Below are 27,211 nucleotides of genomic sequence, written 5' to 3'. Positions count from 1 at the left end.
TTCATGACGTGAAAATCATAAGCACACCCCTTGAAGATTGCAAGCACTTTGTGTAGTTCTCCTAGCACGGCAAAGTAAAGCGTGGTTATTGATTTCACCTAGTCAATACCGTCTCTTGAATTCTTAGGAATAGATTAGAACTTCTAAACCCTTATCTCCTTTTCAGTTTTCTTGAAGTCCATGATCCAAGATCCAAACGATAGAGCTTTATTGTCTAGACCTTTATTGTGAATTGAACGAGCCAAGCGCAAGTCCCTTTGTGTACTACTAGCATATCACAACGCCCATTGAGCTTATCCACATGTCGAGACCTGACAAAAGAAACCTTGGAATCGCCATATGATCTTTTTGCAATCTTAGCATATGTGGTGATTTTATTCAAGAGAGGATAGAGTGTCTTTGGACATTTTATTTTGTGTTCGGTGGGTAATAAAACACACACCAACAGGTCCTAGGTTTCCTTTGTGGGCATAATCTAAATTCACTTTCCACATGCCAATGGGAGGAAAATTCCATTTAGTATTTACTTGATTTGAGATTGAGTGGTTTAATTTGGAGATGCGATGAACGGGAGGGAGAGTTAGCTTTCCGCTTAATTCTTAGTATATTCTTATCCTATTTAGTGAATGGACTTTTCATTTGTGATTTAGAGGAAAGACTCATAACTATCCCTAAGGTGGATACATCTGTTTTTAATAGAAAGGTTTCCCAGCTAAAAGTAGTGCTGGGTCCACAATTCACCAGTAATGAATATCATGCAGTGGAAATGCATTCAAAATTAGTTTCTTCCAATGACTGAAACCAAAATTTTCTAATATCTTCAATATAAATCTCCAATTAACTTCGTCACATGCTTTACTAATATCTAGTTTTATTACTGTACTTTTCAATCATGTGTTGGAAATTGAGTGGATGATTTCATGAGTAGTAATGATGCCTTATGTTATTGCTTTGTTTAGGACAAAGACGCTTTGTGCTTGTGAGATAAGAGTGGGAAGCACCATTTTCAGCCTAGTGGCTATTGACTTGAGAGGATTTTGTTAAAGATGCTACATAGGGAGATCGGGTAGAAGTTAGCAATTGTGTTGGGAGAGGTATTTTTGGGGACTAATGTGATGAAGGTATAGTTGAGTGATTTTAGAATCTTATATTTTTAAGCTTCATTGTAGGTGTTGACAATTTGGTCATATCTCATTTTCAGAATTAAATTATTCAAGAATACAACCTATTTCTTATTTCCCATAGGCTAAGGGTCAAAGTTAGGGAAATAATTTAATAATGATATTTTAAGTTGTCCAAGAACTTTATTTTATAATGTTATGAAAGGATGACTCAATGTGATGTCCTGTTGATGTGTTTTTTATACACATAACAATACAAAATAAATTACCAAAGTAATTTACCCTCTCTTGAACAAAATCACCTCAGATGCTAAGAATGAGATCAACTAAAATGATTCCAAGGTTTCTACATGTCGAGTCTTGACGAGTGGGTAAGTTCAGTGGTTGATGTGAATTGCTGTGTTTCACTTTGGGGACTTACGCAAATGTTTGGATTATCATGAATGATGCGGAATAGGTGTGCTGACAACTTAAGATTTATCAATAGGGCTCTGGATTTACTTATTATTAAAAAAGGGGAAAAAAGAATAGGGTTCAGGAAATCTATTCTAATTCTAAGAATGTAGGGAATGATGAATGGATTTAGTGGAATCAAACCAGGCAAGGTCTCACAATCAGGTATTGACACAAGCTTAGTGCAATCATCTAAGGTATACTTAATGATTTTCAAACTATTACTATCAAATGAAGACACCATCCAAGTTGATGCTTGTCAACGGACGCATAATAGTTGAAGTTATGCTTACTCAAACTCCAATTGACCACACAAGGCGCACTTACCAGTAGAAAGAGGCTAGTGGTATGGATTAAGGATTCCACACAAATATACTCAACAAATCTTTCATTCAATCTAACATACATGAAAATAAATTCTAATCTAAATTCTAATCTAACTTGGAGGAATTGAGAACCATGAATGCAAATACAACACTTGAAGAGCAAAATCACCAACAATTGAACAATGATTAGGATTCAAATAGCTGTAGCATATACCAACAATTCTACAAAAACTCTCTCTTACAAATGAGAGACAAAGGGGCATATATAGAGTCTCTTACAAAATGGATGGCCCAAATTGATCTAAGATCAACGGCCGAGATCATGCCAACAAAACCCTAGAATTGCCCTAATTAGGGTTACATCAAAAATGGTGCCACCAACATATGGCCCAATAGAAAGATACCTAGTCATCATATAGGGAATCTTCTAGAAGATTCCTCCCTGCATCTCTCTCTCTCTTAGCGTACTCCAAGAATCTAGCCAAAACTGAATCTAACTCCTCCATGGAAATATGCTAGGCAAGGTATCCTGCTGTAAATCAATCACATCCAATGAATCCGAGCAAGCTTTCAAAGTGTTCTCTCATTCAGGCATGAGCTTCTGCGAATTATGAACATGAATCAACAAAGAGACCAAGTCATCTATCTGACTCTTCTACAAAGAGTCCAATTGGCAAAAATACATAAATTTTATCTTGTCTCTTAATTCGGCTAAGTGTAAACCACTAGCATTACTAACATCAACACCCAATAATTCCTCAATCGAGGCAAGGATCTTCATCTGAATGTCCTGAATTAATCCTTCCATCTCCATACAACTTGATTGGGCGTTCTCATAAGCTGATTTCTTCAAAGCTAGTGCACAATACCAGCCATGGAAATTATATATGTCTCTATTGTGCACAATGTTCTCGCTGACCAAAATGGAATTAGGAACCTTCTTCAATGCCAGGAGGCGTGGAATAGTCTTCTCTTGGATAGGCCGGAATTCTTCCCAAACTCCCTCCAAATACTGGATCCTGAATACAAGCGTTGTTGTCTTATCATATGCTTGGACAAATTGAGTAAGGAAATCATCTGCCTGCTTTCTTGTGCTTTCAATCCACTTTTCCATCTCTGAGTGTGTACCTCTCGCTACCTCGCAGTGTGAATGTATTCCATGGTCAACTGCAATAGGGGAAATAAGGGTGGGATCTCCACGCCTTGTCCTTGCAATATACTCTCTGAGTCTAATATTTTCTTCTTTGTACCTTTCATTCTCCGCAATCGCTGTGTCTAACTTTGCATTGATTGCTTGGAGGTTGTCACCAATCTCCTGAAATTCCTGCCCTGCGGATGGACGACCAAGGGCAACTGAAGTGATCTGGAAATCCATGGGAGTAGCAGTGTCCACTGTCACACCGGCTCTAGGAACAGCAATCTGGGCAATCCGCATTCCCGTCTTATCTCTAGCTATGTGCGACAAAATCTCCGCTCTCTTGTTCTCCTTCTTCTTAGCACTCCTAGCTAGGTAGTCATCAATATCCTCAATAGGCTGTACTTCTATCATTTGTTTACTTTTTTCCATACTCTTCCTCAACCATTCAGGAATAGCGGTCATCTCCATACCATCATCAAGACATATTTCTCGATCAAGGTCCTTCAGTGCCGAGATAACTTCATCATTATCATCAGGATTATTCCTGGTCCAATCATATACATCATTTCCCAAACTAACTTCCAAAAGGACAGTAGGGGATCCCGGCTGGTCATCATTCTCATCAGGAGGTGCAGATGTTGCTGTGGCATGAAATTCCTGAGTATTCTTTGGTAGTATCACTGTGTTGGAACACTGCTGAGTCTCCTTATTCTGTTCTGTTACTTCAATCACTTCGATTGATGAGGCACTGGGAGGGGGTGAAGGAATGATAGTCTTCTGTTTCTTCTTCACATCCTCAATCTTCTTCCCTCTAGCCTTGACTTCTCCAGGCATGTTCTTCCTTCTCTTGGGAGCTTGACTCTCTTCGTCTGCATGAATCTTGACATCACTGATAGTCCTCTGATCATCCTCGGAAGTAGACTCTTCCGTCTTCATCCTTTCATAAGTGAAGGGAACACCCATGTCAACTAATCTGTTCATCTGCATATCCACCCATGGGCGGGAGAAATTCAAGACTTCTCTCATCAATACATTTAGGTCAATCTCTTCTGACTCTGACCAATTTGGCAATAGGATTGCCTTCTTCATTTCATTCTCATAATGTGGGTGTGTATGATCTCTATCATCTAATACCTGATCAGGGATGAGAAAAAGTCCACACTTCCTCATAAAATCCACTGACATTCTGGACCACATTCTTCTCTTCACTGCTTGTTCGTCCATTAAGTTAGCCCAATAATCCTCTATGTCAACCTTATGAGTGAACTTCTCTCCTTTGATCCTTCCGGCCTTCTTGTTTGGATCGAATCTCTCTCTTTTCTTGTAGGTGGCAAATCTGTAGAATGCAATCTCCTCACCTGCAGTGCTGGCAGCTATGGCGGATTGGCAGACCTCTGATGTCTTCCCAACTAAAATAGGGAATGTTATTCCTATCCTGTGCTTCTCTCTCTGGATAACATCGAACTCTAGAAGCTGTCTTACCACTTCCAACAATATCATTCTGTCAGTAGGATACCTAGGAAGTCTGTAGGGTTCAGATTGAAACCCATGAATCCTAAGGTATGTGAAAGTGGGAAACTGTATATACCACGATCCATATTTTTCTATTAACTCTGTTGCCTCCTTGGACAATCTTCTGTGGATTCCGCCCTGTAGCATCCGTGTGATGTACATAGTGAATGCATCATTCACTCTCTTGTAGTCTTCAATTCTGTGCATACTCAACTGGGGGTAGCATTCATAACTCTTAAACTATCCTTGCCCATTCCCGACTTCACCTTTGCATATTAATCCTCTGTATGAAACAAACCATGCAAGCAGGTACACCAGGTAAGAAGTCATGGCGAATGACTTGGACCGCTCTACATTCCTCAACTGAAAATCCAGATTGTCGCTTATGATCTTAGACCAATTCACTAGTGTTCCTTTAAGACAATCCTGGATGAAGTAGAACATCCATCCATGAAATATTGCTCCCTGCGACATTCCCATCACTCTGTTGAGTAGGAATATCAAATCACTATATTCCTCCTTAAAATCTACGCACATAAGTGTCTTGGGAGCCTTGGAATGATGATTCCTAGGTTCAATCATCCATTCTTTATTAATTAAACTCTTGCATACACCCATCTTCTTCGTGTATCTGTCTGCATAATCTTCCTTGGTCACATCCTTCATGTCTGTACTGCGTGGAATTCCGAATACCTCAGCAATGGCATCCTCAGCAAGGTAGGCGATGACAACACCCTTCGGACTCTTGATCATTCTTGTGAGCGGATTGTAACATCGTGCACACTCCAAGATCAACTCACTGCACTGTATGGATTGTGGAAACCCAGCGGCATGGAAAATGCCACTCTTCATAATATTCGCATATGCTGAAGAAGGAACCTGATCTCTGGATCCGAACATCTGACGCTGCATCCGGTCGAAGTCCAGGAAATGCATGTTGGTATCAGTGATCTCTCTCCATCTGGATGAAATCTTGAACTCTGGATAAAATCCAGTCTCCAACGTCTTCAGCAACTCTTTCCTTTCCTTGTATCCTGACTTCGACATCGCACCTGTACGAAACTGGAAGTTAGTCCTAGGATAAAAATAAATACTTGTAATAAAATTCCTGACTTGCTAGAGATTTAGCTAGTTTAGAGCATGGAGTCAGGAAAATAATCCATATACTTGGTAAATTTTAGCAATTACGTTCAATGTGTGACAACACTAAGGCATGGAAGCCTTCCATAAAAATTCATTTATACCTCCTTACGCTTAGAAAATATGCAAGCAAAGAATGCAAAGGAGTATACCGGATTGATGATGACTTAGGAAAGGTGTGAAAGGTTGTGTTTTCACACAATGAATGTCTGAAGACACCTTCCGCAGTCAACAATGGAGGTCAAAATTCTGAAGACAACCTGAAAATTCAGACTTTCAAAATATGTTGTAATCTTCAAAATGTGCATAAAATCAATAAAAATCAGTTTTATTGATGAAAACAATCATTTTCCGGAATGTAAGTATGGCTGGTAAAAAATTAGTTTTCTGAGGACAAGTCTGAAAATCGAACACTTCAGACTTACCAACACCTTGCAAAGTGGTTTAAATCCCTAAAAATGATGAAAAATGGCTTAGGAAACAGCCCCAAGCAAATTCGCCAAAATTGGTTAGGTGGCTGGAAATGAAAATTTCTGAGGACAACCGCCTAACAATGGAGTTTCAGACCTGCAACAGCATTAAAATGGTCTAAAAAGTGCATAAGAAACTCCACAAAATGTCTCCAAATGTTAAATATTTAAGTTAGAATTGGTTGGGCAATAAAAACTTAAGTCTGAAAATTAATGGCAGCCATTAATGGAGGTCAAAATCTGAAGCAAACCTCAGATCTGAAGTGAATTAGCAGGCTGGAAATGATGACAGCCAACAAACATGCATGAAAAATCCACCAAAATGTGGCCTCCAAGCAAAATTGAAATTTTCCCAAGTCTAGCGCTAAAATGGAAATTTGAAAATTGATGCCAATGGATAGCTCAGATCTGCAATAATGGAGGATGGCAATAATTTGGAAAAATCGCCCAAGTTGGGATTGAAAACCCCAAACACAAAAATTTGCCTTAGCAAAAAATCGAAATTTTCAAAATTCTGAAAATTGTTGTCAATGGCAGCAATCTGCAGAAATGAAGGTCTGAACAGCAAGCAACAATGGTGGAGGAAAAATCGCCCAAGGTCTCCAAACACAAATTCGCCAACTTTCACCAAAAAATGCTAAATTTGGAAAAAATCGCCAAACTTAGCAAAATCGAAAATCTGAAACTGGTCTTTAATGGCAGCCAAGAGGAATAAATCAGCAAGCTGGAAAAAAAAGGAGGAAAATGAATCCTCAATCCCACACTTCACAAAAACGCCTTGCTAAAAAATTCTCCCAACTTGAAAAAAATCGCTCTCATGGAGACACCTGGCAGAAGTAATAATAAAATAATGCTGAAGTTCCTCTCATATACTTGCTTTCACCTCCAACTTTCACCACACAAGCAATGTGGGATAAAAAACACTTGTATAAATACTTGCTTGGTGAAACCCTAACTTGCTTCTAGAAGATTCAAACATTTAATAATTATTGCAAGTTATTAAATTTGCTTTTAAACTTTAAATAATCATTTAATAATTATTTAAAAGCAATCAAAATGGGGCTTTTATTTAAAATATTCCAATTTAAATCCAAAATAAAGCCTCCAGGGGAAAATCGCTATAGGTTGGGATTTAAAAATCCCTTCAAAAATCGCTTAAGTGTCAAAATTTGCCCCATGGGGGAAATTCGACCCATGCTTGGATAAAAATCCATGCTCAAAATCATCAAAATGCACATAAATCACCCTCCAGGGGAAAATCGATATGAGTTTGGACAAAAATCTAGACAAAAATGCACTCATTTTGCAAAAATCACCCCCAGGGGAAATTCGATGGGTGTCTGGACAAAAATCCACACTCAAAAATCACTTAACTTGAAAAAATACCTCCCTGGTGGAAATTCGACCTCAGTCTGGACAAAAATCCGGACTCAAAAACTCTTCATAATGTTCCCAGTGGAAAATCGATCCCTGTGTGGACAAAAATCCGGACAAAAATTCCTAATTTAGTTGTCACAAAAATCCTGGTGGAAAAACGACCCAGGCATGGAATTATCCTTGCACTCCAGTCCGCACTCCCAGGGGAAATTCGATGGGTGTCTGGATAAATCCTGACACTTAGCCAAATTTTAGCATCTCCAGGGGAAAATCGCTCCAGGTGTGGATAAACAGTGGGGGAAATTAGTGGCCAGTATGGATTTCAGGGGAAACCCATGTATAGTATGGATTTTGAGTGGGGGAATGGGTTGGGTAGTCTGGAATGTGAGGGGAAAATTACCTCTAGCATGGATTTTGACCCTTTAACCCTTGAAATATGGATTTCCCTTAGGATTTTAACATTTTAACCACTCAAAATCACTCAGCGACTTTAAATTTAACTGGACTTAGACTAATTTTCCAAAAATATGAGCGAAACGCCAGGAAAATGTTGGAATAAAGTGCGAAACCAATTTAAATATTACCTTAGGAGCAAGAAACAACTCCAAAAGGTCTGTGAATATCTTAGCACTTTAAAATCATTGATGCGCATGTTTAAAAACACGTTAACGTTCAAATGCTCAAACACTTAGCAAAACTTAAGATCATTAAAAATATCATCTTTTGCAACTTGATCCTAAGACTTCAAAAACCCTAGATGGCACTAGGCATGATCAAAACTCTAAGACTTGGGCACGGAAAACGCAAAATTGCCCACTAAGCAGCCAAAACCCTAACCTAACGATGCAGGAAGCTAGCAAAGAGGGGGTCCCCGTTAGCAATGGGGCGATGTGTGAAAAGGTCACAACATGTCCCCACTTTGAAATAGAATTTAATAATAAATACTAAAATTAAAATGTTAAAAAAGTTAAATTAAAATATAAAGAATATAATTAAATATAATTAAGATTTAATTAAGTTAATGAATAGTCAAAAGACATAAAATGAAAAGTTGGGACTCCCTCAAATATGAGATATAAAAGGGAGAAGAGAACTTCATTTGAGGGGGATAATTTGGGAATCAGAAGTGCAGATCTGATTTAAATAAGAAGTACAGATTTGATAGTGAAAGGTTGTGTCCCTTTCAAAGGGCAGAAATAATGAAGAGTTGCAGTCTTTCAAACGGTGCTAATGGTGTGTCTCTTGCCAAAGGGTATACATGATGAAGAGGTGTGACCTCTCCCTCACATTGAGAGATATAAAGGGAAGGAATCAAAGCATCAAGTAACATCACCATGGATCAGATCAAATTAGAACTGTTATTAAGTTACAGGCAGTAACATCCTTGTTCTTGGTGGTATGCATGGGGATGTGCTTAATATGTATGCTTAATATATGAAGCCTAATAATGTTATTATGCAGAATTTAATAGTAATATTAATATAGACTGCAATATGTATGACAGTCATACTTAATTAAATATGCATTCATAGTACATAAAAGATTTATATAGATTTATATAGTACAAAATAAGGATAATAGATTATATATATGCTAAGTTACCGGTTCCGGTTCGGATTCAGGTTCGGATTTGGGTACGGACTCACGAATTCGGCAAATTTTTTTGTTTTTTGGGTACGGGTACGGGTTCATCCGTACACACACACACACACACACACACACACACACACACACACACATATATATATATTAGTTTTTTTATATATATATATGTTCAAACTTCAAACATCAAAATTATATATGTTCACAGTTCAAACATACAATGTAACTTTCCCATACAATGATACATAAATGATAACAGATAAATCATAAATCATAAATCCATAATTGCCAATGCCAATAAATATTCTGATATTGATATATGGTAAATCATAAATGTAATATCATATTCATAATTTGCAAAAAAGATAATATTCAAGTTTCAAGTTTCAACTTATTCAAGTTTCAAAATGTTAAAATAAGATTAAAAAATTTGTTTTTTAATTGTTTTTCTTTGTTTTCTAACCCGTGGGCCTCGTTTTTGGGAACCCATGGGCTTGGGTTCACCCAGGTCCCCCTTGGTTCGACCTGGGTCCCACCCGGGTCCTGCCCAGGCGGCTGGGCAGGACCCGGGTGGGACCCAGGTTGAACTAGGCTCGGACCAGGACCGAGCATGAACCAGGTTCAGGACCCGGCCATTTTTGGCAAGAATCGGTAATTGAGTATATATGATAATGATGTTAGCAAGATTTATAATAGCTTGATATATAAACATATATACTTGAAATAATATTAATAAGTTCTTATATATATATATAAGAACGAATTCTACATATTATGGATAAGATTATAAATAAATTACTTTGATTATTTATATATGTGTATACGTCTTATCTCGTAATCAATCAAAGGAATGAATGGAGGAAGTAAGTTAGGGAATTGCAGTTTACCGGTTCTCCCAAGCTAAGTAGGCCACCCCAAGGGATGGAATTGTCATAGTGGAACGTTCCTGCCTCTTGAGGGCCAAGAGGTGAGTTGTCATGCTGGGACGCTGTGCGCTCTTGGGCTTAGTTGGAATGAGCAGTTTACAGGCACTCTCACGAGCCTTTCCTACCAAACTAGACTATGTTTGGTTATGGGTAGAAAGACATGTTTATCATTTTATGTAATATATTTGCTATTATATTAATCCATGTATTTATTTGCCTATTCCTAAGTTTATTGAATGACTAGATGAAGTTACTCTTATATATTGAAAAAAATGATAAACTATATTGTGGAATTACTAATTTAGGACAAAATTCAGGTGGGGACATCACACTCAAGTATTTTTATTATTTTATTATTGTGGGCCTAATGAAATATTTCCTTAAAAGTATTTTTGAACACCTCTAGAGATAATTAGGTGGGAATAAAATTGAAATTAAAAGGGTTGATTAATAAAATAAGATTTTGGAAGGGAAAGAGTCCCTTGCTACAGCTATCAAACCATATTTAAGAGCTTGAGCATTTTGTTCATCTCCACAATTGAGGACAAAAATCCTTTGTTTCAGGAATTTGGAGGATGAAAACCCTCTCGGTTTCTAGTTGTGGTGATACTATTTAGGAATCAGATTTGTGCTGAAAGATTGCAATTTTCTAGTTTAAGTTGGTGATCAATTATGCCATTAAGTTTGAAAGATTTTATTTTAATATCAATTAAGGTGATTTAGTATATTATGTTTGTTTGGTGCATTGGTGGCAAATCTTATGTTTGTTCTAGCCAAACCAGCTTTTATTCCTAGTTGTGCCTTGTTGGTAACAATTGTACCAAATATTGTTGTTTATACTTCTATTAAAGGGATTTCTGTACATTTTGGTGAGATGCTATGAATACATTGTGGGTGCTGTACCAAATTTTCAGTTGTTAATATTAAATGAAAAAGCTGCCATACATATTCATGAAAGCATATTACTTGTTTTTGGTTGTCATAATTCATATTATCACTTGTGTGAAGTGTCGTATGAAATATAAAAGAGTATCTAATTAATGTTAAGAAGAATTAAATATTAGTGTCTGCCGTACCATTTATTAAAGGAGCTACCACTATCACATCATTATGGACTTCATTACATTGTTGTTTATCGTCATGTAAGTGGATCTCAACATTTTGTGATGTTATTAACATTCAAATTTTATGATTATTAAAAGGGTTTTTGCTGATTATATTTAGTTAATACAAGGATTCTTATTATTGACAATTTTTTAATTTCAGAAGTGTTTAAAGAAGTAAATTATTTTTTTTTGATCAGTAAACTACAGCCGAGCTGCTCATTATATTTAATATTGTATAGAAATACATTCAGAACCATTTATCTAGCAGCAAAAAGCAAACTACCATCTGTCCCAAGACAAAACCAGACTATGTTAGCTGGTCATTACAATATAGCTTTCTATCTATTGTATTTTTAGGTGAAGACAAAAAATCTGTTACATATGATATATAAGTTAATAGTATCATGACTCATTTAGAGGATTCGGCTGGTCACCATTCTGCTCCCCCGCTACCAAACGAGCGAATGCATTCATCCATTCAACATCTCAGGTGGGTTTGATATCCATGATTTTCTTTTTGCTGCATTGTTTTGGTGCTGCAACAGAGTGATGTTTTTGAAGATAGAGAGAAATGGGAACCAAACCACAGCTGCTCTAAAATGGAGGAATCAAGGATGTCACAAGGACTTGGGATGCCAACACCTAGTCTGGCCGTTGCAATTATTGCTGCCAGGTCCCTCAAGAAATCTTTCTGCACCATTTCATGTGTCAGTGACAAAACCACATACTTCCTCTCCCAGATCCAAAAGGGACACTACTAATTGCGACGATATATTAGTGTTGACTCTATAATGCTCCTCTACCACCATGAATATGACTCCCAACACCATCTTTATTGCCTCCAACATTAAACTGTTTGGAGCCAAGAAGACCACTTTCAATTGTTGATCTATTCTGGAGCCAAGAAGATCTATTTCATGCCGAGGACTCATTAGACGAATTGGAGTATCGATTTCCACTATTGATCTCACTTGCCTTCCGAAAGAAATCTAATGGCCACACCACTACACCCCTGAGCTTTTAAATCCATCCTCTTCCTCATTTGGCATGAGTCGAATGAGCCAAATGTTCTGTTTGCTAGGAATTGCTTAAAAAACAGCTCAGAGAGGTAATTGTAGAGGGAGGGTGTGCCTTTGTAAAGATATGAACGCTTTACATGCCTTAAAATCACTTTGTTATCCGTGTGAAATGACAGGAGCCCATATCAAAATTCCCCACACCAAGCCACCTAGCCGAACTTAGCCTTGATCATGTATGAAAAGGACGTTCCTTCTCGAGGAGAAATAAATTTGATTTTAATACAGGATGAAGAAAAATGATTGCTCTCACACCTTTGTTGGATTATGTGACGGGGCTAGATTGTTTGTAGCCACACATTCCTAATGTACTTCCTTAGCAAAAAAGAACCCAAGAGATTGCTAATGAAAGTTGACTTGGCGCATGCTTTGCCACCTCAACCATAAAGGTTCCATCTCTTGAACAGCTACCCTATCAACCACTAGATTACACAAAAGGTATGCTTCTGTATTCGCTTCCCAATAGACACAATTGGCTATGTTGTTAGTTATCCCTTCCAAAATAGCCAAAGCCTCCTTTAGCAGAGCTTGTAGCCTCCAAATTGGAGTAAATTTTCGCCTAACAACATTAATCATGATTGTAGAATCTCCTTCAATTTCCAGATTCAACAATTGCATTGGTCAACTCAGTTTTAAGCCATGGATGAGACCTTGAAATTAGGCTTCATTGTCAATGTCCTTGACTAGGGGTTTTGAAGATTTGAATAGAATTTGACCTTGATAATTCCTCAGAATGCATCCAGTCCCTGATGGGCTTGGATTCTCACACAAAGCTCCATCAATATTCAATTTATACCACCTACTTTATGAGGTTTGCAAGTAGCCAAGGATCATTGAAGTTGGGACAACTCCCCCAATGGGGGTTAAAAATGTAAATTATATTTATTTATATTTTTTAACATTTTTTCTATTGCAAGGGGAGACCCTATGGTGTGATGGTGGGGCTTCTAGCCTATAGTGCCATCAAGCAAGGTTCAAACCTTCTATGGAGGCCCTCTATCATGTCAAGAATTGAGGTTGCTTACCTTGGTGTCATGGCGGGGCTTCTTGCTTGTAGTGCTTGTGAAACCAATTTTTAACAATGGCCATAATGACTGCAAAATCCCTTGCAACATCCGCAAATGCTCTTGTTTCTAGCAATGGTGAAACAAATGAAGATGATGATGATGATGATTGCATTTCAGATGAAGGTGGTTTAGACATGGACTTTTGGATGCATGATTGGGCTGAGGAGGACAAACTTCTCCTCGATTTTCTGTTAGAATCTCACTTGAAGGAATAGGGGCATGATCTTGTGGTTGTCAAGGAGTGTTTTGTGGTGGCCCAAAGTGATGTGCCTATTTGGGGGCTATGGAAAGCTTTCCTTCTTACCCCATTAATTGGTTCAAGGTTCCCTTTGGTTGATGAAAGCATGGTGTCTCCCATAGTGGTTGTTCTTGCTTATATTGATGTTGACTAGTCAACATTCATGGCTTCTACTTTGGTTGTGTTAGGGTTTTCTAACTCATTTGCTGGTTTAATTTTTGACCAATCTGTTGATGTCAGTGTTTTTGAACACATTGTTAGGGCTGCAATGAATCCTTGTGCAAGTGTGGGTTGTTTTGTTGAGGGATTTTCGCTCCTTATTGTAGTCACTTGTTCCACTTGCCAAGGCTTTGCTTTCTCTTGGTCGGCCCCAGATTTCAGGATTCTCAAATGGGGATGAGTTGCAGACTAGGGCCATTCCTTTTAGCTCAAGGGGGGGATGGATTTCTGTCCATATCTTCCTTGGATGCTTCTCACCATTGTTTGGGTGAGACTCATTCCGCTATGATTAGTTCTTCGATTACTTTGAAGGTCTTTGATGAGGTTGTTGATTATTCTTCTTTCTGTATGGGGAATGCTCTCATTGGGTAGTTTTTGGGCTACCATCCAAATATTGATGCTTCTCAAAGTTGGGTTCTAAAAAGATGGTGTGTGGCTGGTCAAATTCAGGTGGTTGCTATGACAAATGGATTCTTCTTATTTTTTCCTTCTAATATTTAGCAAAAAGCATAAGAATTCTGTATGGAGGTCATTGGTTCCATAGATGAAAATATTGTGAAAAAACCATCAAAATCGCGGTTTTTTGCGAGTTAGTAGGGCAAATGATTTAATCTCGATTAAAATCGTAGGCGATTTTTAAAAAAAATCGTGAGCTTTTTATGTGTGAAGATTGCGATAAAATCGCGTTTAAATCGTGTTTTTAAAAGCGATTTCGAAATCCGTCGGTGAAACAGTCAATAGTGGCCGTGGGGTGGGAAATCCGTTGGTGATTTAACCTTACACCTTGCCGGAAATGTTTTGTAGGCCGTCGCCGCAAGAAATGTCGGGTTTGGGATGGCAGAAATGTTCACGTTCGATGAAATTTGAGAGGGGTTTTGTAGTCTCGCTTAAAAAGCGTTTTCATGCCCTATAATTTGCAGTTGCACGATATTAACTATATTAGATAATTAGTATAATATAATATAATTTTGTTGTTTTACTTTTATTTTTTACTATTAACATTTAATAAATTACAATTTTAATATTTAGGAATATTTAATTATTAATAAATAAAAATTGAAATATTTAAAATTTAAATTAAATTAAATGAAATGAATTTTAAATAGAAAAATTAAATTAAATATTATTTATTTCAAGAATTTTGTGGATATATTATTTATATTATTTAAAAAACTCAAATTTATATAAAGCTAGAATAATCTCCATTTTGTTGAACAAATATAAATGTCACAAAGCATAGACTCTAAAATAGCATTTATAAAAATAGTGTATATGTGTGTTTTTTAGAATATTTTAAGAAATTATATATTTTCAAATGTTCGATAAATTTGCCGATTTTTTAAAAAAATTTGGCCAAAATGTTTATTGCTGATTAAGATTTTTACATCTTTGATTGGTTCCTTGATAAGTTTGGCCTTTTTCTAAACAAGTGGTCTACTAGTTTTGATGCTACCAAGGAAAACGCTGGCTTGGTCTTTATATGGGATAGAATCTTAGAGCTCCCTTTGGTATTCTAGCATGAAGAGGTTTTAAAGGTATTGTGAATTCTTTTGTTAAGTTTTTATCTATTGACAATGTCACGGTTTGTGAAATGCTTGGTATTTGCTAGATTTTGTATTTGCGTTGAAACTAATAAAAGCTACCAAATGTTAGAAAACTTAGTTTCAAATATGGTGTTTGGGAGGAAAAAACCCTCTAAGTCCTCTGCACAATTTTGCATGCATCGCTATAAAGCTGGTCACTTGTTCCTGTCTTGTCAAGCCTGTAAAGAGCATCAACATTTTCAGAATAATGGCACCATGATTCCTCCACTGGTCAGGAAAGAGAGCCAGAATGTTGTTAAAGAGCAACCCAATATAAGGAATAAAAGGAAGATTTTGGATATTTTGGTAGTGAGCCTTGTGGGGAAAGCAAAGGAATATACCCTTAAGGATGAGAGAGCCCGATGTTGTGATTAAGTATCAGTTGGTTGCAACTGACTCCTCTTCAGAAAAAGATAGGTTGGTCCCCATGGACCAGCTCTGAACTCCTCTTCAAAATCCTTTGGCAAGGTTTGGTTTTAAACCTGTGTGATCATGTCAAGGCTGCTCCTTTGTTGTGGCCTTGCTGTTTCCTTGGGGGCTCTCTTCTTTTGATACTTTAGTTTAGTTGCTCTTGGTTTTGTGTTTTGTCTCATGTGGCTAGCTTATTCTTATTGTACAAGGTTTTGGGGCCCTTTCAAAACCCTCCTCCAGTTCATAGCTCTGGTTAAAAGTGCTTTACTTATCAAAAATCTGTTTTTGCTATTGCTCCATTACTGCATTAAAAATCACAAAAAAATTGAAAACTATTTAAAATACCATAGAGATCATTAGGGTGGTACTCGAGCATCATATTGCTATCTTGCAAGGTTATAGTTTAACAGATTTTAATGTAGTCTAGTGACAGATAAATACAATTTTATTAGAGGGAACAAAGAAAATTGTAAGAATAGGGTGAAGAAATTGAAGACTAGAAATGGGTGATAAATGTCAAAGAGTTCTAATAGATGAGGAAAATGATGATATTCAATATAATGCTATTATTAATGAGTTAGGGACAATAGATAACAAAATTTATGGCTACTGTTTAACTGGAGCTATAATGCAACATTTAAATACTTCAAGACCTTCCCAAACCCTGATAAGTGAAGGAAGTGGTACTGTTGCTATATAATGGGCTACCCCTCTGCTGCAAATTCTCCCAAACAGTCTATGAGGAATTTTGTCAAACAGTTACCATACACTGCCTGAATTTGAAAGCCAATAACTGATTTTTTTGGAGTTTCCTTGTGGTTTTGCTGAGCCTGGTGCGTTTTGTTTTTAACTTGAAACAACTTAACATTCCAAAATGTTTATATATAGCAGCATTAATCCTGCTAAAATTGCCGCTAAAGATTATACTTAGTCGCTGGCTAGTTCCCAAGTTCGTGGCAGGCAGTCGCTTCTTTTCCCTCATTCCACATTCTAGTCAAATCGCAGATCACCATGCTGGGAAACTGGGCGGCATTCATTAGCATTCACTACGACATTCCTTGTTGACAGTTTTCAACCTCCAGCTCGTGCCAAAAGTATCGCTCAGCTGTGACTGAAAATGGCGGACTGAATGCTGGGTAGACGACAGTTATTTGGACTGGCTGGGAGCTATCCTGAGGGTATCATGCTGTTGTTGTACCTTGAAAAAACGTCCCATCTTCAAATCTCTCAATCAACAAAATTTTTTTAGGCATTGGCACTACTGAGAGTCTGAGACTACACAAACACAAAATTTGCATCCCTTCCAACTGAGTCTTTGCAGTCTCTTCTGAAAATAGCAATGCCCTTACTCATTCAATATCAATTTGGGTTTTGATTTCCCAGATTTGATCTTTCACAAACGTGAGAAATTTTGCTAATGAGGGTGTACGTCCCCAAAAGCCAATAATTTTCCTTCCAGATTTCTCTAGAAATCCAAACTCCAAGAAAAGCACAATCTCCAAGATAACTCCTTCAACATTAAATGCTCATATTTATGACTTCCTTTGGGCACACTTTCCAACACACCACAAATGTGGGATAAATGAATGTTATAATAAAATATTATTATCCCCTTATGTCTCCACAAAGAAAGGGTACTTCTAATTTTTCCCCTTTAACATTAGATTCAACATTAAATAATCACTAAAGTTAAATATTTAAATTTAACTTTAGAAACTTTTAATTTAATCGCCCAATATATTGATGGCTCATTGAATTAGCCAACCTGGTGTGAATTAAATGCACCAAAATGCTGACAAACAAAAATGCTTCAAAATTTACTAGTCACTGAGTCATAGCTGACTTACTATAAATAGTAAGTATCTAGAAACCCTGTCAAAACACCTCTGATTGGCCTGAAACTGAAATTGCCTGGGCCAAATCCTTCACCGGTCCCTATAAAGTCCTGGTTAGCCCTTAGGACCATGGCAAAACGGGCTAACAACAAATCGCCTCATGACTGCTAAAAAGGGGACATTACATGTTACAAATAGCAAAAGTATTGGTTCCACGTTGAGGCCTATCCAACCTATTTTTTTGTAGAGAGAAGTATAAATTGAAGAACAGGGTCAACAAAACTAGGAGATAGACTACTTTGCAGCTTACTTCGATGAATAGAGAGCTCTTGGACTAGCATTTCATGCGGAAACATTTGTTACTAATTTTTGTAATCTAAAAATAAAAAATGAACAAAAGAATGGCACAAGTCAAAATGCAAATCAGCCTTGTAGAAACCTACAACTCAGACTAGGTAAGTTGACCATTCCATCTTACGATGGATCAAACAAATATATAGCTTGTGATTGGGTTCAAAAGTTAGATAGATACTTTTCACTTAATGCAATGTTTGAGAAAAAAAGCATCAAATTTGCTACCTGTCATTTGGAAGGCACAGCTCATGAGTGATGGTATCATGGGATGGTTATCCAGGGAGACAGTTTGATCAATTTATATGATAAATTCAGCCAATCACTTATTGATAGTTTTGATAGGAAGGACCTTGAGTTGCATTATAAAAATCTGAATCATCATGTGTTGAGTGTCCAAACCCTCAAAAATGCAGATCATCCTCAAACAGGAATGGTATCAGCAATAAATGAGGTAGTATGGCACCTCCAAACCCTCCAAAATAGGTATAGATAAGTTCTAGGGCAGGCACCCCCAGTTATAGTGTCAATATTAGTAATTAATTTGCAGAAATGATTGATATATCAGCAAGCATGAGTTGTGAATGATGTGATCATCTGCTCCACACAATGGTGCTCCAGATCTAGCCCACAATAGTGATGAACAACTGCAATAAATTCTTAAAATCCTATAATGAGACTCTCCAAATGCCAATCGCCCAATTTTCTTGCAAATATAATTGCCCAATCTTGAAAATATGCATCAAAACTTCAAATCAGCACACCATGCAACACCCATGTGAAATTGCCAATGCCAGAGAATGAGGGTTTTCATTTTCAAAGATCTTTGAAAACAGCCAAGGCTTTTTGTCTTTGGATGAGAATGTATAAAATGCTCAATCCAGAAAATGAACAAAATGCCAAAGTGCATGCTAGATACCAATTGAAGCTAGGATGTAATGTCCCCATTTTTCCCGTGATCATTCAGTTGCATAATTTTGCCTGTTAGCCATCTCTGCAAGCAATTACAGAGGCTAGGGGATGATTGGCTTTACCAAGAGGAGTCTATACTTAGTCACTTTTTGGCCTTGGTGAGCTTAAGTTACATAGACTTTATAATAATTCATTATAAAGTTATTTTTTTTATAATTAGAAAAATTATAAAGTAACTTTATTTAAAAGGAGATTAATAAAAGTTAATGATGAATTATAAAATGGCCCCTTGGCACATTTCCCTAGAAGTTATAACTTAAAGGTTATAACTTAATAATATGGCCACTTTTAATGAGGACTTAGACCCTCAATGGGTCAAACCACTTAGGGGAAGTTATTTTTTAATAAGAAGAAACATTTTAACATGTTTTTTGATGCCAAAAGTACAACCCTAACCCCAAATTCGAATTAGGGTTTGAGGAATGTTTAAAAGACATTGGGGGCAGCATTTTATTCATTATTCATTGGATATTTGACAATTTCTTCCCTGAAGAGCTCTGCAGCAGCAAGCTTGATTGGAGTCTTTTAGGTCATTTGGGGTCAATAACTGGAGGAAAATTCATACTTTCAGCAAGAATAGATCATCTACAGCACATTTGAGCAGATTAGAATAGATTGGGGAACATTTTCCAGCAGTTATTGTACTTTTAATGCCAATCGTACCATTCCAGGGCCAGCCGTACCTTCCTTACTTGCCTGGAATTCATAAAAAATAAATTGAAGGGTTTACCTTTGGGTTTTTTGTGCAAATATCATTGTTAGCAGTAGGAATAAAGATTGGAATCATTCTTTCAAGCTTATGATGTCATTGGAGAGAGATATGAGCGAATCAGTGTGGAAAATTGTCCATTTTCAGTGAAGTCTCCTGGGGGCTTGAAGGAAACAGTAGCAGTTTGGTCTATTTATGTTAGATTTGTTTTTGGTAATTATTATTTAGAGGAATAAAACTCACTGGAGCAGTTAGGACTCATTGGTAGCTCCTATAGCAACACCTGGACTCATTTAACCTAATAAAGCAACCCTCCAGGCAAGGCATTGAACCTCTGGTAGGCCAGTTTTGGCATATCTTTGATGAATTCCAATATTTATTGGCTTTTGATAATTGCTATTAGAAAATCAGTCTATCTGAAAAATAATTTCAGTCATTAGTTCATGTTTTGTCATTGTCTTCCAATTGCATTATCTAAATTTCAAGGCATATATACATTGCAAAAACACAAAAAAAGCATAAAACCACAAAACAAACATACAAATTTAATATTTTCTACCGGTGGCCAAAGAATTCAGAATGAGAAAATTAAGTCAGATTGCTACATTCAGTAGTCGGCATCTTTCATAGGAACCCCTCTTATATAATGTTTATTAAAAGTTGGAGGTGGGATAAAATATGAAAGACTCTGATTTGTAAGTTGGGAGCTCAAGGGTTGAGATTTGTGTGCAGTGGGGTTGCTAGTTGTAGCTAGTGGGCTTGTTTTTCCATCGTCATCTAATAGTTGTTTGTGTTTTGAGTCTTTGGTGTGTTATAGGATTTGTGAACTCTGATTTTATGTCTTTTGTAAGGGGGGACTCTGTCAAAATCTCCCCACGAAATTCAATATAAAACAGCTCGTAAGAAGATCAATAAAATAAGCTATTTCCTCCATGTGTTGGTGTTATTGTTTCGGTTCAACTATCAGCAAGAGTAATATAGCAGGTTCCAGAGTTTGTTTCTAATTTTAGAGCAGTAAATTGATGTCTTTTGATGATTATTGGGTCTGATATAACTCAGCAATATGTGTCTTTGAATGCCCATAATAATCAGCTTGTTGGGGTTTGATGTCTGGCCTACATTCTGGTTGTTTTTGGTATGTTTGAGTTGGGTTTTGTTTCAGCTCTGGAAGTGCGTTTTGATAAATGATTAGGATGGGCATATATCCTGTGTTGAGTCTACGTAGTGGTGGGTTTTTGTGGTCTAGTAGTGTAGGTCTCTCAAATGTTCATTCTACAAAAATTTGTTTGTCAAGCACCAGCCTCCTATAAATTGGTGAAAATTTGTCATGATGTATATTTCAATTCTTAAAGATTTTTCTTTTGTTAATATTACCAATATTTAAGGAAATAGTATCCCCAGTTGCTGCTGTCTCCAAGTTCATTACAAAAAGTATTCAAATTTTCCCTTGTCAATAAGAAAATTTCTGCATAAAGATCCTTTATTTGACAAGTTATTGTTCTGTGTAACGTGTAGGCTCTTATTGCTGGGGCATTTACAGAGGGGGATTACAACCTTGTCAAAAAAATTACGTTTAGTGTTTTGCAGGTAAAGTAATTTATTTTTTTTAGATCCCAGGAAATGAATTTCATGGATTAAATTAGTGGAATAGTTTACAACAGCTGGGACATTTTGGTAGTGTTATTATCACAATGTGATAGGATAACAATCTATTTGGGTATTACTTGAATGTATCAGCTGATTTGAATTATGGTTATATGCAGAAAGGACTGGCATCTGGCGTTGCCTTAGCTGTGATCCTATTTGCAGGCTTTGAATCCTTTGCTAAATTATTCACAAAAGATGCAGCTGTCTTGGATGTCGTAAAATATGGGATTCTGGTATGCAGTGGTTTAAACTCAGTGTTTGATTTTCTTCTTGGACATGAAATGTATATGGTGTTAAGGTGTTTTTATATCTCCTAAACTAAAAATAAAAATTTCTTGTCCAGTTTGTTGCAGGATCTCAGCCAATCAATGCACTTGCATTTATATTTGATGGCCTTCACTATGGTGTGTCCGATTTTGCATATGCAGCCTACTCAATGGTGAGTGGCAAATGCTATCACGTGGAATGCTCAATTCTGATATTTTGAGGTTTACTGAATAACCTAAATCTTCCTTGAGCTATTTAGACATTGGCTTTCTGTTTTAAAGATTTTTAATGATTGAGCGTTACTCTGGAGAATTTTAATATCTGCAGCAGTGACTTCTTGAAGCATTAATGGTTTTGCAGATGATTGTTGGAACTATATCCTCCACTTTTCTAGTGTTTGCACCATCTTATTTGGGTATAGCGGGAGTTTGGTCTGGGTTGGCTCTTTTCATGGCTTTGCGCATGGTTGCTGGAATTTGGAGGTATTAAGCTCTGCAATGATTAGTGTTACCATATAACTATTTTTTCAACTTTTTTTTAATACAGAAAATAGTCTGCTTAAGTTGTGTACTGGTAAATTTTATTAGGAGTACAACTTTCTTAGAAGAAAAAGAAAAACTACACGCTGCATTGGCTAATCTAGAAAAGAATTTCATTTCTTCCTTTTGTATGAGATTTTGTGAATTGAATTTACTCAGACTTTTCTCAGTCTCTTCAAATCTGTCGTTTCCATTATGTCTTTGATATGTGTAGCTTAGAAATGTGCTGCTATTTCATAGTTAAGTAATGTATACAAATAAAGGGACATGGTGGGCTTTCTCAGGTTGATGGATAAAAATGGACCTTGGGGGTTCCTGAGACAAGAATTTGAGAATGTGGAGGTTCACTATTGACTACGGATCTTCTTAAAAAGTTGCTCACAAGAAATTCAATTTTGAAGCAAAGAGTTGCGATTGGTAGCTTCTGCAGAGTGAATGTTTTCTGTGCTGATCAATTTTATTCTTACTGTCATACCCATCAAGCTTTTGACACCTAAGAGGTTGTCCAGTTTTTGTCTAATTATTTTTTTCTGTTTTTTTTTGGTGCTCCTGAGCTCTTTTCTTTGTAAAAGATGGTATATTGCATAATGTAATGCTAAATGTGGTATGGTAAAAAATAAAGTCCAAGGTCTTCCTTGAGATCTCCACTCACCTGGATAGTTATTGACTTTTTTAAATGGCTGAGGGATAATTACCTTATGGTTTGATTTACTTTTAAAAAAGAGGGCCACGCAATCCTTTTTTGGCAACTCAGATGAGACTCTGTCTTTCTCTAACTAGTTTACATGGTGCATCTACACATAGCAGTCTCTTTATTTCTAAATTTATTATAGCAATGTTTTAGGTTACTCACCGTTACAGCCACAAATTTGTTGCTTCTGTAGTTTTTCACAACGATTGATTTGTTAGTAGCATTTCTACCATTGTAACCATTCTTGTAATAAGAAGATAAGAACTACCATTGAGCATTTTCTTGAAAGAGCACTGGAAATACATGTTATCCATATGATTAAAATTATGGAAGATGCAAACAGGTACTCGGTTTACACTGTGCAAAATATCATTTTATATCCGATTGCTAAATCATTTTGAAGACTGTAAGGAAGCTTTATGAATCTTGTGACCCTTCATACTCCAGTGGAAAAGAACTGGAGAAAACAAAACTGTGCATTTCAAGGCATACGTATCTTTCACACTTTTCAACTATCTCGCAGAACATTTTGTATGCCCATTACCGCATTCAATGTCCCGGGAAAACCCTTATGCTTCTGACCCGATACAGTTAAATATGTGGAACTACAAATGATCTTAATGTTAAAATTTAAACCAAGGTTGTAAATCGGTTTCTTATTGTCTAAAGCTGGGTAACCTGAGCAGTTAACATGTTTGATGTTTCTGGAATTTTTAGCTTAGAGATGTTAGTATTCATTTACTTAAAGTTTGGTCCGTTGAGAACTGTGGAGAACTGTTTCTTTTGGAAAAGGTTGGATGCATCTAATAATCTCTTTGGCGATAATCAAGAACCCTGAATATTTGCGAACACAATGGTAGGACATTTGTGATAAAACTCATATTACGTTTATGAATTGTAAAAGATGTTTGATAATTATTTGTTGTGAGATATATTTTTAATGAAAATGTATGGAAGAGGTAATGTTCTTATTGGTGAAGCTGATCAATGTATTAACCAGTCATACTTCAGACTTGACAAGGCAAATTGATTAGAGGTAGTATGCAGGACTTAAGTCCCTCTATTTCCAAAGGACGTTCCCTCGACCAACATGTGAGAAATGTACAATTCTTGATTTATGGACTTTATACATATATACATGAAAGAAAGATTAGTAATTTTCAAATATTTATATGCTGAAATTAGGGGAAAGGACCCAGTAGTTGAGCGCGTTCCAATTCTTGTGATACTTGCTGATTTAATGTCCAATTTTTGTACAACATTGCACCAATAGTTGTATGATAAGTACCAATAATTGAATGAAATATACTATTTGTTGTGAAAAGTAACCAATCATGTGATGCCACATCAGCTGCACAAGTATTGGGGCCCTTTTGCACACCTATTGGTCTCACTTTTTTGGGGGGTTGTTTTGGACACGTTGACTAAAAGCATGCTGATGTGGCATCATATTTGATGATGTGGCCCTGAAACCTTAGTTATAAGCAGGGGACTTGCCAAATAAGTAGTTGTTAAAAAATCGGAGTGATTTGAAATTTCCACATAGGATTTTGAGAAGCGCGAAGTTAGGGTGCACAACTACTGGGTCCTTTCCGCTAATGCATAGCCAAAAAATAAAAAACACTTTCAAAGGAATCATGATGGAGGTCATCTTAAGTAGTTGAGTTTGCATGTGATAATATTTAAAAAAGCATAGAGAATTATGGATGGACGTGAGCTTTAAACCACCAGACATTTATCAAATTGATCTTAATTGAAATGATGTAGAGAATTTGCAAGACCAAGATGAAGAAAAACTTTTTCGTAATGGCATAAAAGCTTAAGGTGTTCTTATCTATTTTCAAAATGTTCTCTGCAAGATTGAAACTTTAAAAAATCTTAGCTCTTAGTGTTAGCTGTCCAAAAATAGTTTTACAAATGAGAAGTTACTTTGCTTTCATAACCTCAAAATATCAGTAGCAAAATAGATCATTCATAACTACATTTAGAACTATTTTATAACTAGCAAAATAACCCTAACCATAAGAGTTGAGATGGGGATCATCCACCTCCAACGTCAAAACATAAAAATTGTGGCACTTTATTTATCATCAAGCTCCAAATCCTTTTTGACAATGACAGCTTGGATGTGAAGGCTCTCCACTTGTAGCAAAGTTGGGTGGTTTGAGTTCCTTGGAGTGAAGATTTTGTAGGAGATTATGAACATTGATCTCCTTCGTTTTGAAGTCTTTGCCACATACTTGTAAGATGGTTGCATTGGATGTGAGATCATTTGCTTCTTTTACAAACAATTTGTCTATGATAGGGTTGGGGGCAATGAATGAGAAACTTGTCATGTGATTGTCAATCTAAAATGAAAGAAATTTTTTTGCATGGAGTATTCTTAGGTATGATAGCACTATAAAATTGCAAAATTTAAATGACATCATTAAGGATTTGATGGCCCTTTGTAGTGGGGAAGGTGAGGAGTTGAAATGAACCTTACCAATGATTTTCAAGAGTAATGAAGCATTGTACACTAGCTTGGAAACTGCCTCCTAGTAAAATATTTAAACCATGATTGAGATAATCCATGATCTTCTCAATTTATTCCCCATGTGGCATTATGAGCCCATGTGGAACATTGATCATCATGCATAATTAACAAAGCCATGTATTCTCTAAGCAATCTCCATTATAAAAGTCACTCTAGCGTTAGCTTAGTGTTTCAATTTTTTTGTTTTAGACATTCTAGGATTAGATAACTTCATCAGCTTGCTTTTTTTCATGTTAGAATTTTTTTATGAGAATCTATCTATTGTCATGAGTGAATGGACTTCCTCATCTCATTTGTTTCCTATAAATTGTAACTTCATCACATTTTTTGAAGTAGGGTTTTTGAATGAAGGAAAACAACTTTTGCTTATAAAAGAAGATCTTTGAGCTTGTTTCATGGTTATTGCAAATTATTGTAGGGATGTTCTAACATATTATTTTGTTGTCATTCTTTTCATTTTAGATTGTAGATTATTTTTGTTTGAAGATCTAGTTCCAATTTTGAGTCCTTTAAATATTGTAATCTAGAAACTAGAAGAATGTCCTACAAGAACATTCCACTTAAATGAAGCTTTAGATTGTTCAATTGGTATGGGAGCATTGTTAGGTCTTTATTAGATTAATATTGGAGGTGATTGACGGAAGTTTTTAATAGAAGTTAATTATTTGAAAGAAATGTTGTTTGAATTACTATTATTAGATAACAAAACTTGTTGGGTCCGTAGCCTTTTAACTTGTAGTTGTATCAAGAATTTCTACTAATCATTTTAGAGCTACCAAAAATATCATCATTTTGTTTTGTCCAAGAGGGCATATGGAGGTGATTGACTGAAGTTTTCTATAGAAATTAACAACTTGCAAAAAATTGTATTTGAATTGCTATTTTAAGATAACAAACCCTATTGGGACCAGGATAAACTGGCTCCAAAAAGGGGTTATAAAACTTGTGTTATTGACTTTTCGAAAAAAAATCGAAAAATCAAAGCCGCAACTAAATTTGCTAATCACAATCAACAGTCTGTATTTTTTGAAAATTTTCATGTTGCTGGCTTTTCGTATTATTGACGTGCGGTTTTGGAGCCAATTTAGCTGCAACTTTGAGACGATAACCTTTTGGCTAGATGTCATATCAAGAATTTCTACCAATAATTTCAAAGCTAACAAAATATCTACAATGTTTTTGCCCAAAATGGCATGTGTCAAAATTTTCAAGGCCTTGATCAAATTTAGTAGTTAATCATTTCATCAACTTTGATCATCACTATTTTTTTTTGCCTAGGTAGCCATGGAAACCTCATTCAAAATGTTTAATTTTGATAATTAAGATTGTACATCTAGCTTTGCAAATTGGTTTTTCTTCACGAGGATGTTGAAGGGCAAAGTTATTTTTAAGTGGGTTGATAGTTTAAACAAAAAGCCCTTCACAATTGTAGGTGTTCTTGCAAGGGTCATATCCATCAATCTTTGATCTCATCTTCTTGTGCATGCTAAAGGTATACCCTTTGTAAAAACATCCACAAGGTAAACTTAAGAGCTTGCATTAGTTAGCTATAATAGTTAGGAAGATGTAATTTAAAAATAAAATTTGAATTTGATTTGAATGATATATGGTGAGAGTGTCTCTTCTTATATTGATAAGATTAGAGATATTAGAAATCAATTGTATGAGGGTGGTAATAAAATTTTTGACAATAAATTGCTTGCACAATTTTGAATGTTTTTTCAAAGTCCTATGAAGTCTTGCAAGAATCATGCTGGGATTTATTTACAATCATTTCTAGATCTCTATGAAATATTTATTTTAGAGGAGATAAGAAAAGAAGATAATTAATCAAATGGTTGTTGAGGATATTGCTCTATCTACAAAGCAAAGAAAGTTGAATTCAAGGGCAAGCATGGT

The 27,211-nt window shown here is 36.2% G+C and overlaps 1 protein-coding gene across 3 annotated transcripts in view; it reads left to right on the top strand.

Annotated features, from left to right (window-relative positions):
• The window catches only part of LOC131040183 (protein DETOXIFICATION 44, chloroplastic), a 171,497-nt gene extending 148,433 nt beyond the window's left edge, over nucleotides 1-23,064 (top strand). For 2 of the 3 annotated variants that reach the window (XM_057973039.2, XM_057973038.2), the window contains exons 9-13: nucleotides 21,148-21,219; nucleotides 21,396-21,512; nucleotides 21,623-21,718; nucleotides 21,907-22,028; nucleotides 22,370-23,064. In XM_057973039.2, the coding sequence (XP_057829022.2) occupies nucleotides 21,148-21,219; nucleotides 21,396-21,512; nucleotides 21,623-21,718; nucleotides 21,907-22,028; nucleotides 22,370-22,439 (477 nt within the window). In that variant the 3' untranslated portion in view covers nucleotides 22,440-23,064. Of the gene's footprint in view, nucleotides 1-21,147; nucleotides 21,220-21,395; nucleotides 21,513-21,622; nucleotides 21,768-21,906; nucleotides 22,031-22,369 lie in introns of those variants that run through there. The other variant, XM_057973040.2, reaches the window with a different exon arrangement.
• The last annotated feature ends 4,147 nt before the right edge of the window (nucleotides 23,065-27,211 follow it).

This window comes from Cryptomeria japonica, chromosome 11, assembly GCF_030272615.1.
Source record: "Cryptomeria japonica chromosome 11, Sugi_1.0, whole genome shotgun sequence".
Lineage (NCBI taxonomy): Eukaryota > Viridiplantae > Streptophyta > Pinopsida > Cupressales > Cupressaceae > Cryptomeria > Cryptomeria japonica.
Note: the sequence above shows the minus strand (reverse complement) of the source record. Positions and strands in the feature narration are given on the sequence as shown.